At 40.0% G+C, this 20,366-nt stretch overlaps 1 protein-coding gene across 2 annotated transcripts in view; it reads right to left on the bottom strand.

Annotated features, from left to right (window-relative positions):
* Nucleotides 1-20,366, bottom strand: part of nos1apa (nitric oxide synthase 1 (neuronal) adaptor protein a) — an 87,493-nt gene that overhangs the window by 43,335 nt on the left and 23,792 nt on the right. Inside the window, exons 3-4 of one of the 2 annotated variants that reach the window (XM_066692561.1) lie at nt 7,294-7,386; nt 5,218-5,294 (exon numbers count right to left, since the gene is read on the bottom strand). In XM_066692561.1, the coding sequence (XP_066548658.1) occupies nt 5,218-5,294; nt 7,294-7,386 (170 nt within the window). The remainder of the gene's footprint in view (nt 1-5,217; nt 5,295-7,293; nt 7,387-20,366) is intronic. The other variant, XM_066692562.1, reaches the window with a different exon arrangement.

Here is a 20,366-nt window from a genome sequence, read left to right as displayed (position 1 = left end):
GATCATGCCGAGTCGGACATAATTTCCGATATATTTTGCTCCTGAAACCGAGGCATCTTTGTTTACAACAGCGGCCTCCCGGCACATCCTCCATTTGTCTTGGTCCTTTCGAGCTGAAAGTCACACTGCCTTTGAGGACTAAACCTCCAACTGAGCCGCCACTTATCGGTTTAGGCAGAGGTGGTTCTGCTGGATTTAGAAGTATTGGGGACTTATTTATGGGTCACGGGAAATAAACCTTCCTAGCCGCTTGATGCTAACTGTGCCAGTTCTCCTGCGGGGAAAATCCTTCCCTCGAGAGGCACGGTGGTCGGTCTATATATCTGGAATATCTGGAGGATTGTACTGGCTGGACCCTGCAGGGGTTTTCTGTACATTCACATAAATAAGTGAAAAAGATCAGACAACTTTTTGGAAGTAAAGGAAAACCTAACAAGAATCAATAAAAAGAAAACCTAGTTGTAAGTAGTAATTGTGTGGCAGAGGAGGAGTTTCTAATAAAAATGCTACATTACACGTCTGTTTAAAAAAACAAAACATTTAGGTATAAACATACAAACAGGATAACTATATAAGGTACGGTGATGGCATCATACTGAATGGATTTTCCCACTGACTTATAATGCATTGCTCTAGAAACAGCTGTACAATCTTGTGCGGTGAAGTCTATTCACAGGCATCTTGTTATGATACACTGACTGTTAATCTAATATGGGGGGGGGTGGATCATATGTGGCAGCACAGAGCACAAGTATTATCGCCCAGTGACAAAATCTTCAAGCCCATATTATTCTATTATGTTAGATAGTTCTGTGACACACAGAAAATGTCAATATGACGAAGCAATACACAAAAAAAGAAAAGTCATATTAAAAACAATACGAGGTCAGGGCAATCATGTTTTTAAGATAATTGCTTTTCTTCCGTGGCATCCGAACGATTGTGATTTACAACGCATCTTCTGTTCCACCGGGCTTGTGCGTGTGTCAGCATTTTTTCCCCGTTCACCGATGCAGTCCCATTCTGTTGATGAAAATGCTTTGCAGAATGTGATCGTTGTGATCAAAAACCCAGCAAGGTCACACAGCCACTTGTGTCCGTGCTGTGCAGTGGAAACAACCAAGATGGTTTTGTTTTCCTCGTGGTGAGCAGCCAGGAAGGTTTTGTTCTAGTGGCTTATGATTTGGAGATTTGGAGAAGCACAGTTCAGTGTGAAGACAAAGTAATTTAGAAAAACAGGACAGCAACTCATTAAATATCCAAAACATGTCTCTTTAGGGAATACGGTCCACATTTAGTGTGGTATCTAATTGGGCTTCCTTTATCTCTATTTCTCCGGAAACTATCGATCTTTATTGTCCATTCACACTGTGCTTTTTCTTCAGTAATGCGTGCCCCTTTTATAGCAGGGCTAGGGGTGGCGGTAGTAGTAGTTATATCATTATTATGATGGGTCTGCATTACTACCACAGGTTTCAAGACTTCTCCTCTGTGTGAAAGTGTGAAAAAACACTCCCTTCCAGATTGCCGCGCCTTCAGTCAATTCCCTACATCCCCAAGGAGAGGAGGCATCCCCCTAAATCGGTGTTGAACACGGTACTTCATCTGCCACTCCAACAACCACTAAATCATCATCTAAAAAAACCTGAACTCTCCACACAGTCTTCACACAGACCCTAGGATACAATTCTCCACACGTTTTGTGAAGATGATCCCATCTGATGAAATACTTAGCTGCCTTAATCCGGTCTCTGATTATCAACTGCCTTTTGGATTGTTTCTGTTCTTTTCCAATCTAATCGCTCCTGGTTGACTGGAATTCCTTGCTAGACACTCGAATGGAAAACAGATACTTGCCGCACGGATCAACATTAGACATCTTTCCCTCTTTAGCTACTTTTAACCCCTGCCAAATCGTCATCCTAACTTATCAAAGCCACCAAACTTAGAGGGAAATACAGGCCTCTCTCAATTCATTACACTACTATGAACACAAACGCAAACTGAAATAAGGTACGTCTCACAGGACCTTTAAAACGACCACAGCCCAAATGTTGCTGCCTCTGTGTCTGAGCTTTAAATACAGATGGCATCAAAAACACTGGCCTTATCAGGGTGTGAATGCTGTGGGATCGTTGCTGCACAGCTGCGCCGGGAAAAAGACACCCACAGATGTAGAAAAAACAGCATTGTGGCTTGCTGTTTGGGAAAAAAAAAAGGTCACAGACAGGGAGTGATTTTCCCCGTTCGTCTCTTGTTAGTGCACAACAAGGCTCTGGCACCGAGCTCGGGGGAATTAATCCAAGCTGACACGTTCTGTTAATCTCCTTTTAATTAGACCATTTACAAAGATCAAAGACCCCGCCTCCCTCGTTCGGCGTTCTCCATTTTTTTTCATGTCACCAACAAAGTCAAACACAAAAACACAGGTCAGACACACAAATGGAAGCGGCACAGATTTGATCAGTCTGTCCGAACAGCGGGAGTTTCAGCCCTGGTGAAGAATCCCCTTTTCATAGTTTATCTGCTGTGATTCTAAAGTATAAAATGATACGTTATCGATAGGACGTCTTGAAGGCAAGGATGAATAAACATTTAACTGTACATCTCGGTGATCGATTGCAAGACTACATATACCTTCTCTACCAGAAAGCTAGAACAGAATGCATTTATGGTCCACACTTCCTGTATTCAAAGATCTGCTGTAGGCAACGGTCAAGAAAATGATCAGTTGGTGAATGCGAGGTATTTCATGGCAGCTTTCTGGTGTTTTACTTGCATTTGATTAAAGTAAACAAGCCACAAGCACTGTCAGGATTAAAAACTACTTAGGTGGTCTCTTTTTAGCACTTCCTTGCAGCAGAAATGAATGAGTCACGGCTTAAGCAGACTGTCATTCACGGAGAGAGCGCTGTTCTTGAGTGTGTGAGTGACAAATTAAGTGAAACCAACATATTAAAATACAAAGAAGAGTAAACAAACAGGTCCTATGAAATAACCATACTTTACTTTTATTGACAATTTTAGAGTAATTGATTTTTTGTTTTCTCGTTAAGGAGGCAATCCTATTATACAATGAGTTGACAAATGTAAATATGGATGTAAAGCAAATGCAGTAAAGTCTCCTGTTAGATTTCCCAGAGCTCCAGGTAGTAAATTCAGGAAATTGAATATTAAATGAAAACACATAATGTACCCTCCTCGAGCCTCTGGTTTTGGCTACCAAGTGATTTGTGCTTCTCCGGTACTTTGCTGTGATATGCCTCGCCATTAAAAAAGGTCGTTATACGAGATTGCAGGATGGCGACGATGGGGTGATTTCCTATTCCAGTAGCATTTCGGGAGCCGTTAAGGAGACACTAAAAAGCACAATTAAATAGGACTGCTACAATAGAGGAGCACTCGAATATCAAAATGAGGCATGCATCTAGAACTAGAAGCTCACATTAGGAATATTAAAAAAAAGTATAAATGGGAAATCATGTTGAGACACGAAAACAAACGTTGCTTTCCAGTTTTCATCCGTCCTTGCTTTAATCAGATAAATATGACTTTTTCTCTCTCTCATATTGCTAACTCAGTCTGAAATGTAAGTCTGTGTACCGATCCAATTTATCGGTCCCCAGATCTCATACTCAGAAGTATTGTATTATTTGAAGGATTTTCTTCAGAAAGTTCTACACTTGGCGTCGGATTCGAGAGCTGCTTGCATTTGTGTGTTGGGTTAGAAAAAATGATATAAAATTGAGGAAAAAACTTACTGCAATTCTTCACCTAGAGTTTGTCCCCAACTGTTGCTCCAAATCAGGCAGAATGAAATATCCCACAGACATTTGAAGTGAGCGAGGAATTCCCAGTTATTGAAGATAATTAAGGATTTCTGGATGCTTTTCTCCGTTGCTCTGATCATAAATGTGGGAGCTCCAAGGTTTCCATTCGCTGTGATTGTGCAACTTGTCTGAGATATTTTAGTTTGCACCAAACAGATTAAAATCAACACCACAGAGTGAAATCCTCTTAAACTATTACACTATAAATACTAGGATCTACCTTCCAAACACTGCATCTTTCTGCATTGTATGTTTCCTCACTATGCAGCCTGTATCAAGACAGCCAGACTCTCTATGTAGGCTAACAACTATTTAAGAAAGTGCTTGAACACTATTAATTATCAATTACACAGTTTTTTCCCCTCCGTATTTCAAACCCAGCCCTAAAGGATGTATACAGTAATCTGTGGCTGCTCTCCCAGTCTGTTCATTGACATGTATACCTGTCATCACACGCTTCAGCGAACATCACCGTGTCAGTCCACCCACTGCGCACGACTCGCACATTCACAGTTTAAGTGCTGCAAGATGGCGCTTTTGTTGCCAGCCAAAAAAAAAGGCTTCAGATTCCCTCACTGACAGTTCATTTACAGCACTGACGGGCGATTTAAGACAGCGCGTAACAAAACCGCATCTGCATGAAGCGTAACCACCCTCCCCTCCGTTAATGCTCCTTTTTTTTCCATCAGATTGCTTTCGGGTTTTAAACGCAATATGTCGAGGGCAGCATGCGGCCCTTTCGGAAGGATCTCTCATCAAATACCCTCTCCTTGCGTCGAGTGTTTGCACTCGGTTTCTCCAGCCATTGTGTGCAGTGATTCATGCCTCTGATGGATTGTATTAAATTCCCATTTCTCACCAAAGCTCTTAAACTTAAAATCCTTCAATGGGCCCTTTAAGATACAGACAGGAATATAACATCCTCACCACAGCCACCTTTTGAGACGTCTCTGCATTCTCGACCCGATCCGGGGCACGTGTCCAATCTCCACGTAGACCCCGAGGTCTGAATTGATATCGTAACATCTCATTATTTCGGCTTGATTTCTGTTTACTTATGGGGAACTAAACACCCCTATGGGATGCACAAACCGTCAAAGTATTTTTGGTTGTTTTCTGTTTTTTTTCCAGTCAAATCTGTTGATTGCATGAGTTTAAAGTGAGGTTTCATCATGTAGCACGCAAACTTAACAAGTATCTCTCGATGTATGCATGGGGATTTAGAGGTTGTATTGCATATACGTCTGTGCGTAGCATGATAAAAACCATGCACAGGAAATCCGAAGCGAAGAACTTTAAAATGACTGCATGACAACATATTTAATTTGTGCAGCTGATGCAGTACATTTTAATAGAGTTTTTTTGAGGACGTTCGTTCCAAAATTACCTGTAAATCGGGTCTTGCATCACCATCATTTTACTCTCGTCCCACGTCCATTCTTTTTTCTGTGGAAACATAGAAGGCTACAAGGATTAGACCCACGTAAATAAGTACAATTGCATACACTCAAAATCATTTACTTTGAACAGCACTAAATACAGTTGACAAATGTGAACTGTTGCATAGCGTTTTAGACGTAAATAAAAATTAGGCCGCAAGTTTGCAATATTTACTTCGGTTTTCTGCACAATTATAATGATTAAAACAAAATCGTTTACAATAACGGTTGTCGGGCGATGACAGATGAACTCAAACATTCCCCGTTTCTTGCTTTGTCATTGTGAGAGTTAGTCACCACTTGAAAGAAATATGTGCCTGGAGGCAGAAACCACTTGTTAAATATGCAAAATAGCAGTGTTTTAGAAAGAGTGCTGAAACAATTAGGAGGACTAATTACATGTTAGCATTCAGAAGGAGGCTATTTAAATTGAAATCAGCAGTCGCACAACAATGCACCTTTTGGGGGAATGAAATAAGCGTACTGATTTTCGGTTGTTTATCCAAGTCGGTTTCCCTGTTAATCAGTTTGACATTTTAAGTAAAGCAGTTTAGACAGAATTACACAAAGAAAGGGCCTTTATATAACCCACAGTTCAACCGCTTTTAATTAATCCTGGAGAGAGGCATATATAAATATTCAAACCGTTCGAAATACTTGTATTTGTTTTTCAGAAATGAACCATGTGACATTTGTACAACTCAGGAGGGGGGAAAGAAAAAGAAAAACAGCTCGGGGTGCAAGGAGTGAACACCCCTCTGAGACTGAACTTCACCCCTGTCCTAGACTGCATTTGTACGAGTGTATGATCCCCTTTTTTAGCTGAATTCCCTCACAAAATACGATCTAGTCTGGAAGCCTTAGACAAATGCAAGATGGAAATAACCCAGCGCCTACGAAATGTCATTTTCAACTCAGAACTCTGTTTATTTTCTTTGTCATGAGGTCAAAATACAGGATTGAATCTGAGCTTTAGATTAGATACGGTGCGTTACGAAACTAGACCTGTGTGTTCCCAACTCAGCACAAATTTAACCCATAATAATGACTCCACCTTTCCGGATAAGTATAATTGTAAGACCAGCACGCTCTGAGTCACTTGCATATCTCCCAAGAGGATTTGAAAACCTGTACCGCATGTGTTAGTAGGGCCCAACCCAACGCAGGGTTAGAAAGCTTAGCAGGAAAAATAAAAAGTAGGAAAATTTAATGTTTATGGTCTTATTTGTGTTCCCGTGGTCTTATCCATGCCCAGTATTTAATCAAGCAAAATCCCCGTTTAATTCCTATTGTAGTCATGCCTTAAGGAAGTTGATTAGCGCTTACTGCCAAAACTGTTTGTGTCATTTTCTTCTCCATTATCTAAGAGGTTCAAAATATAATCAAGTATGTCTCTGCGTTAGTGTGTGGTTATAAAATATCCCTAATTTCACAGCTGCATGTTAATATCAGCACGTGTGTTTCAATGCATCAGTTTTCCTTTACAATTGTATTTGAGCTGTAAAGTAAGTCTTCCATTTATTTGTTACAAAAAGCGATTGCAACATTAGACAGGTTACATTTGAACTGCCTGCATGTTATTTTAATAACCAACTACCGTGTCACAGCCTTACTATTCCATCAATGAATACAGTTGAGAAGGAGAGCAATTACACGCAGTTAACACGCTGCATTTAGTGCAGACACTCAACTGTTCCAATCTGCCTCCGCTTGGGGACAACTACTGTTGAGGATACACATGTGTCGGCTCTAATCAAGCTGAACATGGTAGAATTTCCCCCACCAGATATCGGGAATGAAGCCAGTGAGAGCTGAGGTCACACCCTGGACATGCGAAGGCCCTCCAGGACAATGTACCTCCTGCTGCACTGCTTTCAAGCGTGTGTGGGCCGAGCACGAGGACGGGAATCCAACATTAGAGGGAAATTGAATCACCGAGGTTGATAGCAACGTTCTGGCTGCCATTACGGACAATAATAATACTTATATTTATTACAACACGCACACACCTCGATGAGACTCACCTTTTTTTTCTTACGCAAAACCACCTTGACTCCATCTACAGACACCACGATGTTCACTTTCTTCTTCTTTATATTCTTAACTTTGAATTCATACTGGAAAAAAGGAGAGAAAGTCAATTAACAAGGACATAGGGTCATGAAATTGCATTAAATCTGAGAATTTCCCTAAATTAAGTGTTTTTTTTTATATTTGGAGTGAAGAAAATATCTAAAGTATAGCAAAAAAAACTGCAATATAACTTGGATTTGGAGAAGATATTAATTTAGACTCAGACTGGGAAGGATGTTTTGAAAGATTTCCCAGTTAATTCGTAACAGATTTTTAAATCCATTAGCCTTAAAAGAAAACACAGTTCTGGCTTAAATCTTCAGAATAAGCTTCAGAAACCTCCTGTGACACAAACCGAATTTAGGAACTCGTCCAAACAAAAGTATAACTGCCGGAGACTTCAAAAGGTTAACCTCTTTGTGACGCAACTGTACTTCATGCGTTTCCCCTACGAAAGCCAAACCCAGCTGTGAAGCAGAACTGAAATACATGTAAATGAGAACCCACGAGGGACAGCATTTTAAAAAGCAAAAGTTTCCAACTACACGGCTGTGAGTTTACGTATGAAGTATTAACGCACTAAAACATGAGCTTGAACCTTTCATCTGTTTACTTAAGCAACATCGCTGTACATCACTGGATCAATTATTGTGAAACCAGACACTTTACAGTTGAATCATTCAGATGATTTACCGTCACACAAGTAAACAAAGATCCAAGAATATGCAAACAGCAGCTCGAGAACTGGAATGAAAAAGAATAACTAAATATCCAAGGAGAAAAACAAAATGAACCATGTTTTTTCACTTTTGCGGTCGACTTTCCCTGTCGCACTTTGCGGTAGGTTACGTATGTGTACACACAACAGACGCAGCCCCTCCAGACTGTCCGGGGTAATGTATTTATCTGTACACCCACAGTCCTTCATTAGAAGATCCTGTTTTTCTTGGCTCTAATTGGGTTCACTTGGCCACCTATTCTCAGCTCCACTCTGTCACAGCGAGGAGCCAGGAAGCAATTCTGCGCTGACAGCCTCCGAGTGCTGCAAAGCACGGACGGCTGGAAAGGTTGAAAGCCGCTTCACAATGCCCGCCGAACAGAATAGCGCTCCAAACATAATTAGGATCCCAAATGGATCCCAAAACCTGTGTGTGAAACCAGCAAGTAGATGACAACAGGGTAAATCCCCGTGCACCAGAATCATCCTGCTCTGCTCTCAGCAGTGGGGTGGGGACGTCTCCTATTCCTGGAGACCCCAGGACAATCCCGGAGGGCGGGGAAGCCTAGCTGTGCTGTCTTTGGGAAACACTTTGCTAATGACCAGACCCAGTGGAGCAGCATGTGTGACAGGAGGGGGATCCATTGTATCACAGGACAAAGAAAAAACAGAGATGGAGAGAGTAGGGTGAGATGGAGGGGGATTAGTTCTTCACCGTGGCATCATTTAACAATCTACCTACCTGCTATAGTGACAATTAACATCCAAGCAACCATAGCATAGACAAATGGGTGCATTTCTCAGCGTAGTGTGAAAGGAAAAGGGAAAGGGAAAGAACAAGCTTCGTTTAAGAATTCACTAGAATATGGAAAGGCTATAAAATATATTAAGCTTTCCAATTATTCTGAGGGTTTTATAATTAATCTCGATTCTTCAGCTTTCAGTCCCTCTCTCACCACTACACACAAGACCAATCAGGCCACGGTGGACTAAAACATACAAAATACTTTTCTGTGACTCTTTAACAGCACAAACCATAAACGTATCAGATTATCAGACAAAGGACTACACAATCACGTTTTCAAGGGTTGAATGATGATGAAAAACAACAGAGATTCAATGTTTAAACTGAAAGGAGCAAAAACCAAGCATAGAAAGAGTAGTTTTAAACATCTGCATTTTCTTGGATGAAGTGGCAGCCAAATTACATCGACATCAACAAGAACCACGTGTGACTTGCATAGTATATAGTCTGGGTAAGAGCTAGATGTGCTATAGATCGAGCAGTTATTAGATTAACTACGCTCTAATACTGCAAAATTGATGAGCACAACCTGCCCACCCGATCAGTCCATATATCAATACATATATTGATGAAAAACTATGGAATCGCTTCCTAATTTAAAGGCCAGTGTTAAACTGACACAAGGCCCAGATAATTGAATATTAACACTATATAAATGCTATGTATAAATACATCAATGCACAGTAATCCTTCAGAAGGACCGTTTCCTCCATCATCGAAAACTCTCTCCATAACATAAGTCGGCATCGAGGGACCACTACTGCGCTGTACAGAGATTTAAACTATTCGGTCATCTTGGTCTTGTGTCAAACTGGAGAAAAAGCATCACATCTCTCGTCCTGGTGCCATAGTCCTGATCATCTCCCACGTTGCACTGGCATAGAATGTGAGATTACAAAGAAGTGCAGTTGAGTACTGGCATTCCCAGTGGATGCCACAGTTAACTCCCCCACCTCTCTATGCCATTATCCTCGAGGCTTATCCGAGCCGCACCTCGGTGACCTTGCCGTGGTGCGGCGCTTGAAGCGTTTGACAGCCTTGCCTCAGATTAATCAGATCCAATTTACTCCCTTCGGCTTCCGCGACGGCAGAAGTTCCAGCAGACCGGTTCCCTCACACCTACCAATCTTTGCCAGATGCCTGTGATTGGGATCTCGGCGTTTCTCTCACAGTCTCCATCGTCGATCGGACGGCATGCGGAGAGACATGCACGAGTCGCTTTGGGGCGACTACAGTGAATCATGTGCGAGAAGTGTAAATGAGTCTGTTTTTGTCAAACCGTACAACTGTTGTGTTTTTGTTGCTTTGATAATTCCAAAGATTCTGGGAAAGGGGCCAGAATTTAGTCATTTAGGCAACAAAGCAGATACCAAGATTATCTGTCATATAAGGGAAATTGAACACATCCTGTACTTATTTTATGTAAGTTCATAAAGTCATCTATAAATGGTTTGAATATTCTGGAAAAGGTGGAAGACACAAATCACCTTCAACATCTACGCTTCAAGTCGTCAAGCCAAAGCTACTGGAAGAAAATTAAAAGTTTCTTCTGCGATTCAGAGACCATTCATTCCCGGCGAGAAGTTCTGATTACGGCCCTTAAAGAAGCTAATTAGTACCAATGCATGTCAAGTGGCTACGGTCGGTTTTGTAAATGCACCCGATACATATTTCATGCTAATATTTCACCATTAAACGTGTCAGAAGTCCGTGTGATAATTATACCTCGGAACATGAAAACCCTCTTCTGCCAAGAGATTTTACGTGGCGTCCAATTAAAATTTGAATGCTGCTGTTGCACTTCACAGATACTGACAAGTAAGTCAGAATGAACGTAAATCCCGAATCGTTAACTGCGTAACAAGAGTCACTTCTAACATATAACCCAGCTTACACAATTAAACAATTACACAATGGCAGGCTGCAACAGACAATGTGGCAACCGACAGCACAACAACAATATCTACAGAGAAACAGACTGGGACACAGTTTTGTGTGTTTCATTTCTGAAGGGGAAGACATTTTTGCATCAGTGCTCTCAGAGTTTTAAATAATCATCCGGTATCATTAGTCTGCAGCTAAGATTGTCTAGCCTGAAGCGTTTCCATAGCTACACCGGCGACGTGTTTTTATAGATACCTTCCAGTCAGCGCTATTCATTTCGGCTGAGGAATGCAGAGCATTGTGATGATTAGATTCCTTTCTGTGCATTCGTCTTCATCCACTCTATTATTTTTAAATGAAAGAAGGTAAAAACAACACTGTGACGGATGGCAGCTTATAAAAGATGTTGTAACGTTTCTGTATATACCTGTATAAACATCGAGTGTTTATTTTTCACGGCTTTGAAGCTCTGAATTTATTTGTAAAGGGGTTTGGAGCTAATCTGTTAGTTTTCGCTCCAGAATCAAAGTGCATTCTACATTCTAAATTGGAATGTACATTTCCACACAACAGATAACTTATTCTCTGTACATGTCTTCAAATCCTTGGAAAAGAAAGAAAGCGTGCCTCATCTTTTTTTAGTTATAACTTCCATTTGAATCCATAAAATCAACTCGGACGGGTCAAAGGTCCCCTAAGGAACATGTGTTGTACTTGACTGCTTAAACTGCACTTCAGTGACAACAACCGAGAACCAGAATTGTCACCAGTAATTAAAACTACAATATGCTAATTCATGAACGTGTCCTTTGACTCCTGTACCCCCATACCTACAAATCCTTCGTGTTCCCCAAAGCTGCCAAATTAACGATTTTCCCACCATTCATAAACATTTAGCGCTGTCCTCTGTCATGAGATGCAGAACTGCCCGGGAAAGTTTATTTCTCAAATACTTAAATTTTAAAAAGGCACTGGTTTCATTTTTTTGGGCCGTGATTTAATTAAAATGACAAATGATGCATCGCTCAGTTAAAAACACACATGGGTGGGAGTGCCTCTTCGCTGGCTTTAGAACTGTAGGAGATTAATTGATGTGGTTTTATTTATAACACGTTTTAGGATGGGCTGCCCATTTGAACTTAACATATTTCATATGATGATAAAAAGGGAGATGAATATGAGCTGAATGCGAGGTTTAAGAAAAAAAACTATTACATGTACTGTATATTGCGTAAAATCATGAATCTCAGACACCCTCATTGCCTTACGCCTTTAATCAGCAAGTTCCCTCCCCAGCCCAAACAAATCACAATTTATGGCTCCGAGGGTTTATGGTCTTCCACACAGGGTGACAGCAGAGAAGCCTGTGGTTTTATTTCATTCATGCTGCTGAAATATATCCTTGAGAAACCTTGACGAAATCTGCTTAGGTCTCGTCTTCCTGCTTGTGGGATTCTCGGCTGAGGCACGTAGCATTCGACTCGATATTGCCGGGGCTTTATGTCCAAGCATACATTAACTATGCAAATATCCTCGCCTGCACCACCGCGGATGTGGCTGTAAAGGACAAATGACTTTACAATGCCACTCTGACGAGGCAGGAGGCAAAAGCAGCCACCGACGTACCAGACATCTGGCAAATAAAGAGAGATCGGAAGCCTCCCTCGGAGAGCCTTGTCACTCAAACCACCTGATCTGATCAATGCACACTGCAGCTCAAATGGCCCAGGCTGCTTAATTTAATTTTATTTGTATACAGACTTTTTTTTCTCCCCTCCCTCGACACCACAAGAATATGGTTGTTAAAAAGAGGGCTTCTCACACTGCCAGATACTTGGTGTGACTCCAAAAATGGAAGTGACTTTAATAACCCACAGTGGGGTTTATGTGGGCGACGCCAATCCGGCAACTTTCAGCTTCTAAAAACATATGGATTTCTCAATTCAAGAGTTTTCCACAGCCTATTTACGGTTTCTGAATCCGTCAAACCACAGTGGCTGCAATCAGTATATCAACAACAGGGTAAAAGTCCTTTTGGAAACCACTCTATACACATATTTGGGAAGATACTAAATATTTTATTTCCTTCAAACACTGCTGGTTTTGCAATATCTGCTATTGGCCTTGAACTGATCGGAGAGCCACTATTTATGCTGTTGAGGTTCATAAAACCAAGCAGATGTCGCAATTAAATCCTTGACAAATGGCATGTAATAGTTTAATTTGTTTAATCACAAATGCCTTTATTTATTTTAAACCCCCATCTGTAAATGAATAGTGGTAGCAACCAACAAAATGAAATATGACCGGCGATGTTGTAATGTTGACAAACGAACATGAACTGCCCAAGTCAACTCAAAACCAAACCGCAGCGGCACACAAACTCACACAAAAATGCTTCTCAAACTCTCACACACACAGACACACACACACACACACACACACACACACGGACACGTATGGGGACTCTGAACAAAGATGGAGGCATTCTGAGACCTCTAACACTCTTAGAAACACACGCGTGTCTTCCCTCGTACGGTTTAGGGAATAGCGCTGGTATGAACACGCAGTTTCAAGTTGTTCTCATTGTATTGAAATGTCAGCAGAGGAGGAAAACACCTCCAGCTCAGGTGATATTAGGGTTTGCAAACGAGAATGAGACAAGTAATTGAACGGACCAGTGGACCAGGGAATCAATCCCACAGACCAAAGCACAACAGGCTGCCATCATTCAACAAGGGAAGCATCTCTCACTGATGTATTTCTGTTTAAATTAACACTGCATGGCTCAGGTTGATTACACTTTCATAACAGCTTCCATTTGCCTTATTTATTCGCCAACCCAAGACACAGTAGAGCTTTACATAGGATTGCCTCCGCTAATTTATCTGAATCTATTGCATCTGTAATATGACATTATCAAACAAAAACTTTACATCTGTGTGAGTGGGATTTGTTTAGAGCTGTTGGGAACAAATACCTGTAACATACAGGCGACACATTCAACACTAACGCAACCCAAGCATGATGGATGAATCTCGGCACATCGCACCTCTTTGTGTGTTTGCAGCGCTCATTGCATCTACATCCTCCTCGTTCTGGGCTAACCGGACGATAACCTATGAATCGGCTCTATAAAAACACCTGAACATGATGTATGGACATGTGTCTGCAAAGAGAAAATCCCATTGAGGTGTTGTATAGATCAAAGCAAGATAAAATCAGATAGATTGCTGTAACTGCAACTTCATATGAAACCGATTTGACAGTGTCAGTCACGTCTTTTTCAGGTTTTAAAGTGCACAGTGACGTGAAAAGAACAAAATCAAAAACAGCAACATCTAGTGGTTACTTTGTTGGGCTATGTGACCTGTCATGGCGACATTTTCTCCCGGGCTGGACTCAACCAATGACTCGCAGTCTCACAGACCAAAGAAATTCCCGCAAAAATGTGGTGCTTCTTTCAGAAATTTGATTTATTTGATTAAGATCATTGCTTCCCGACGATAATGGTGGTCTAGTTCTTGCATCGTGGATGCTTTTCGAAAATGAAAACAGTTCCAGGGGGATATTCCCAGATTTGAAGTGAATCATTATGAACACGGGTGTGAATGTGCAGAATTATGACTGTGTTCAGTAATTCCATCCACGTACCGTGCCTAATTAACGAAGGCGTGAAACTGTGACAGCCCTGGCTACATTCGACTCCTCACTACATCCAATAAAGCAAGACCACCGTTGCGCTACTCAAATTAGTAAGCGCACTTAATTTAGGAGATCTGTTATAAATCATTTTCTGTGCTAAGACAATGAACACTGTAATAACAGGGATCACAGTGTTAGAATCGAGAGGAGAAAAAAAACGAAGTAGTAAGTAATTTTGCTAGCTTCACAGAAAGGAGTGTGTGTATCAAACAATGTTGGGGGGTATTCTAGTTCATTTTGAAGATCTACAGTATGTACAAATATTTTATCAATGATTTTGTAAGTAACTTTTACATGTTTTTGCCACAGTTACATAATAGAGGAATGGAAAGATCTGAGAAACAAACAAGTAAAGCTTTAACACCGTAGAGGAACAAATTCCCTTCCTCATTTAATGCGCCATCAACATTCAAGCTCGGAAAACTGTCCTCTTTTCGGATCATTTCATAAAACACCTTGCTTGCTATCAAGGACTGTGTCAGACCAGCTTTACCATTTCCATGAACACTTGCACATACTTCCCCACGCAAGGAAAGACCAGAGACTAGAGTTCGAGTAACCCTTGATCTTACATAAATACTTTCCAGAATCAAGCCAGTGCTGGCATGCAAAGCGCCTGGCAGATTTGTGGGCTCAAGCCGACTGTCGTTCGTCTTCTCTTCCGACTCCCCCGACACTTCCTCTCAGGAAACGGGACCATCGCTGAGCACTGTGCCTCTCAGACGGAGAGGATGACATGTTTAATAACACGCAGGGATCGCACTCAAGGTGACTAATGACTAATGGTTCTGTAAAGAAAATAACTCTCTACCTTCCCCGTCTCACAACACAATCAATATATCACTTGGCGAGCCTATTATCTGGTATTAAAATAGCCAAAGATAATATCATGAAATGGCTTCTTTCTTTGTATGCGTGTTTATACACACGCCCACACAGCGAGACATTCATTTTCTACCTTCGGTCTATCTGTGCGTTATTGTCGAGTGCAGGATGGATGATATTAAATGGGAAGAGGTCATATTTATTCTATATGAACATGCAGACATATATTCGTTACTAATCATATCAAACAAGACATTATGAATGGTTTATGTCAATTCCAAATCAGTAAATTATTCTATTTGCTGAAAAATGTAAAACATTTACATTAATAGTATATTAATTAATATTAATAATATTAATAATTTAACATGGACAGTTAAAATATATATTATAATAAATTCACCTTTTACAGGAAGTTTGAATGTGCCTGGCAAAGTCTTACACACACTTGTTTTCTTCAAGACTCTACTCGTCAATGTCAATCTGGTGAAAGAGCGTCACTTTCAGGGGAAACAAAGGACGACAACAATACACTTCGATGGCAATGAAAAGGGTGGGAGTCGGAAGTACAGAGAAGGGTAAAAGTGTGCCATCTTACAGCTTGAAACCAGAGGAAGGCCATTTCTACATATAATGGATTTATGCTCGGTACTTTATACCACACTTCAATGCAGACTCAATTTAATTGTGGAATATCAAGAAGCACTTGATATTAGAAGTACAAAAGACCCCAACAGCAAATCGAGAAATCCCTACAATCTCAATTATATTTAAAATGATATGGCAGGCCTATAAAAAGTTGCATGAGAGTTTGGGGAAATGCATATTAATGAAATGGCAGAAATATGTGCAGTTTTGTCACAAAAATATTCTGTCAACCAAATCCACGATCAAGTGTCGCAATTATAGTTGGCGAAAGAGGAGATTTTTAATTTGCTCTGGGCAGAAGTTTAGAAAAGAATATCCATGAGAAAGCATTTGAACTTTGTCCTCTGAAACAGGACAACAAAATTGAAAAACGCACTCATCTCTGATATTGTCATTTTGTGTGGGGCACCGACAGATGGATAAAAGGAATGTGTTTTTGTTGGGAGAGAAAAAAAGAATATTAATTTTTCACCGGTTATACTTTGTTTTGACCCCAAACCAAGCTTTCATTTTGGGCTGTGGAAAAATCAAGATTGTGTCCCTGACATTGCAAATTAAATTTAATTTAGGGGAAGGAACAGAAATGATGTCCTGATTCCAGCTTTTCTGATAAAAAAATGTTCACATGCAGCCCTGTCAGATGGCTACCAATCGCACACTGCTGTATACATATTCTGTAGCTATTTCTGGACTTAGAATTGTAAAATCAACCCTTTCTTTTTCTGAAGCTTTAACGCTTCTTGCCAACATTACCAAAGTTATAATGGGATCATCTCACTTTTTGTTTAGTTTTTTGGCAGAATTTAAGGATTTTCCCTCCTGAATAAAAAACAATGGTCAGCCTTGAGCTCATTCATCAGTTGGTCAGCCAGCTTCATGACAAAAATCATATTTCACATGATCCTGTTCTCGTCAGATATGTGACTAATGGATTAGCTAAAAGGTAAGTCTTTAAAAAAAAAAAAAAAAAAAAAAATTACGGACTCTATGGATTTCACAATAAATTTATCCAAAAAAGCCCTTTGCTTCATAGGACAGGATTTTATTATAATAACCCATAATATTGGAAATGTGGATATATGAATGAATACAGTACTGAGTAAGCCATTTAGAAATGTAATAACCAAAAATCACAATCTACGCGAAATTATGTTTTTGCTGCCAAGGTGTATAAAACCAAAGCACAACACAAAAACATTTCTTGGAAGTAACTAATAAACATTTTCAACACACTAAACTGGCAACAACCGGGTCTGGAAAAGAATGCAATGTACCTAAATCACTTCACAATCACAGGTCATATTTCCATCAGATTTGGGATTATTTCAAGTATGAGACAAAGAACTATTGTACACGAAGCCAGCGTCAAACCAGGTCTGAAAATGAACTATATAAAGCACAATACTAAAATAAGAAACCCTGACAAATACCCCCCCACACACACAAATAAAACTAATACAAATGTAATATTATAATATGGAGCTTAGATACGACAACCAATCAACACCCACTGCACTGGAACCAATTGATAATAGGAGATATTAATAACACTAATCTGCAAAATGTATATTCAAGCAGTACACGTGATCTCCACATCATCACCCTTCAAAGTGTTCAATTCACAAATTAAACAGAATTGTAATCAGAAATATTAATTGCGGTAAAATGTGGAGGCGGTGCAATAACAATTTGAATTAGTCATGAGAGGAGCATAGCAGACGGCACTGGAAGTCAGTGTGTAAGATTATGGTTTCCCCTCTTAATTCAGCTTCCAATAAATCCATTGGATATTTAGATATTATCCAGGTCATATTTTGGATTATCACCATTAAATCTCTAAAAAGCATAATCCAGAGACCAGCGTGAAGTCAAATATTTATATTCTGACAGAGAAAAGTATGTTTGTTTATGATCTTGACCTCTCTGCAATATTAATTCTCATGATCTTCAAATGTATGCGGTGGTGACTATGATTTTTCAATAAAATTATAAAATCGTTTGACTTTTCAATGTATGAAAGATCGGGAAGCTGGGTATGTGTCAACTAAAGGAGATCTAGACATTCACTCCTAGTTTCACTCGGCACTGTAAAACAAATTAAGTAAAGTCTTGACAGGATTATCATGATCAAGCCGGCGCAATATCGGATAAACTAACGTGAGAGGAAATGAACTGTTAGATGAATACTTTTTAATCTCCCCCATTGCAGCCAAGGCATGTGCAGCTCGGTCGAACAACATCAGTTTTAATTTGTTTGGCAAAATCAGAATGTCAGATGCATTAAGGTGAGAAAGGGAGAAGGTTTAAAAAGGTCAGTAATGGCACGATCAGCTATCTCCCACTCCTGAAAGCAGAGATATTCAACACTTCTGGAGGATGTTTTCGGTTAGGGGTGGAGAGTGCCTCTTAAAATTGTAAAATCGTTTTGAGAGTCTGCGCTGATTAACCCACAATAAAGGAAAGGGATTCAGCTGGTCACACGATTCCCCTCCTCTCTCACAAGTTCAGTTGTTGCGTCCGTTTGATGTTATGTAAACAAGCACAGTAAGTGGGTGTGTATTTTAAAACCCAGTAGGTGCTGTGTAGGTCTCTGTACATGCGATGACATCATGGCTAACAAGAGGTTTCTCTTCTCTTCTGAATGGTGAAAGTGTAATTTTTTAATTATAGATTCAGAGGACCTTTTTGATAACGCAATAAATATATAAAAAACACAAGATATAACACTTCTTGAGGTACACTAACGGGCAAAAGTTTTAGAACACCTCAGTTTTTATTGAAATGTATGCAATTTAAATGTCTCACTGAACTCTGAAATTAAAGCATGGAACAAATAAACAATAGGAGATAAAAGAAATCATGGAATCGTTTTGTTTAACAAAATTTAACCTCTTAAGCTGACAAACCCCTTAAAAGGCACCAAAATCCATGTGATTCTCTATAATCCCACTGTACTCTTCACTGTGTTGTTTGCTAAGTGTTTGGTATCCCATGAAAGCAGAGACTCTCAGCTTTTTAATGATGTGAAGCATTCTCTGATGTGAAAAAGTTGGTTTTTATATCCCCTCACATTCTGAAATGGGGGGGTTGGGGGAAGCTTGGTCTGAGTAGGAATACAAAATCTCAGAAAATAACCAGACAGTCTACTGATCAAAACAAGACCATCCATGTTTTTGATTGATCGCTAGGTTGTTCTGAACAATACAAGCCTATTTGCAAAGAAATGCGTTCAAAACCAAGTAATCTGAATGAGACCCCCCACATAAGCAGACTGTGCGTTTAACTCCCGGTTTCCGAGTGATGTCGGGCGACATGGAAACTGTAAATCGGATGTGTTTGAGAATGAAACGCGCTGGTGCCCAAGAGAATAAGCTTTCAAAAGATGTGCACATACAGTGTCACTTCTATGCACAGGAGCTGCGTGTAACACTGCCAAGTTTTCAGTTTTTTGTAACCTAAACTATTTTTTAACCTATACCTCTGGCAGTTTACCACTTACCTTTGTATCATTTCAGGTTATTCAGTGGACTTGAACTGCTTACATTTCAATAAAAACTGAAAAATGGGGGTGTTTAAAACTTTTGACCAGTAGTGTATTTCTATTATTGCATATCATATTTCTTAAGTACATGTATCACTGAAGCCATAAATCAGTTAGGACTGTTGATAAAACAGCTTGAATATATAATCTAATCTAATACAGGAAAACTTTGAACTCAAAAAAAGCTCATCCTATTTCCTGTTTTTAAATTAAATGCACACATGGATGCCTAAGGGGAAACTCGGTGGCTATGTTGATGATTGGTATTTTGCCACCGGGTCTACAGTGAGTAATAATGTTATTTCACACCGGACATGGTTTCCTTACATACTGTGAGGAATGAAACTGTTTTATAGTCAGAAAATCAGTAATAGGTTCATGTAATGCAGGCCTGTTTATGTGCTGGAGTAGACCTGATTACTTCTACCTGAATGACTGAGTAGTTATCGATTGGATTGGAACAGAGTGAACTACAGAAAGGGGGTTGGGAGTGTTTGTGGTTTGAACTTAGCAGTGTACTTTTGAATGGTATGGTATGTAAACACAATCAATCAATCTATGTGCTGTCAAAAATACCTTTTAACCACAGCTAAGTCACACAACGAGCTCCTACACTGGGATTCATGCCAACCTTCCCTCTGGGTGTTTTCTCAGTAGATTACTATATAGACAAATAAAACATCTGGACACATCCAAAGTGTCAAAAAACTCAATTAAATATAACGACGACATGCTGGCGTTGGACCCTCACTATATAAAACAAATCATATCTGGATACTCAAGTCTGAAATTGTCATGTGGTCTAATCTTAATTGTTCAGAAGGCTGCTTTCTACCATCTTGGCTGTCTTGTACTTCCTGAAGAACCCAAGGAAGTTAAATGATATCATCCCCTTTTA

This window comes from Amia ocellicauda, chromosome 19 (assembly GCF_036373705.1).
Source record: "Amia ocellicauda isolate fAmiCal2 chromosome 19, fAmiCal2.hap1, whole genome shotgun sequence".
Classification (NCBI taxonomy): Eukaryota; Metazoa; Chordata; class Actinopteri; order Amiiformes; family Amiidae; genus Amia; species Amia ocellicauda.
Note: the sequence above shows the minus strand (reverse complement) of the source record. Positions and strands in the feature narration are given on the sequence as shown.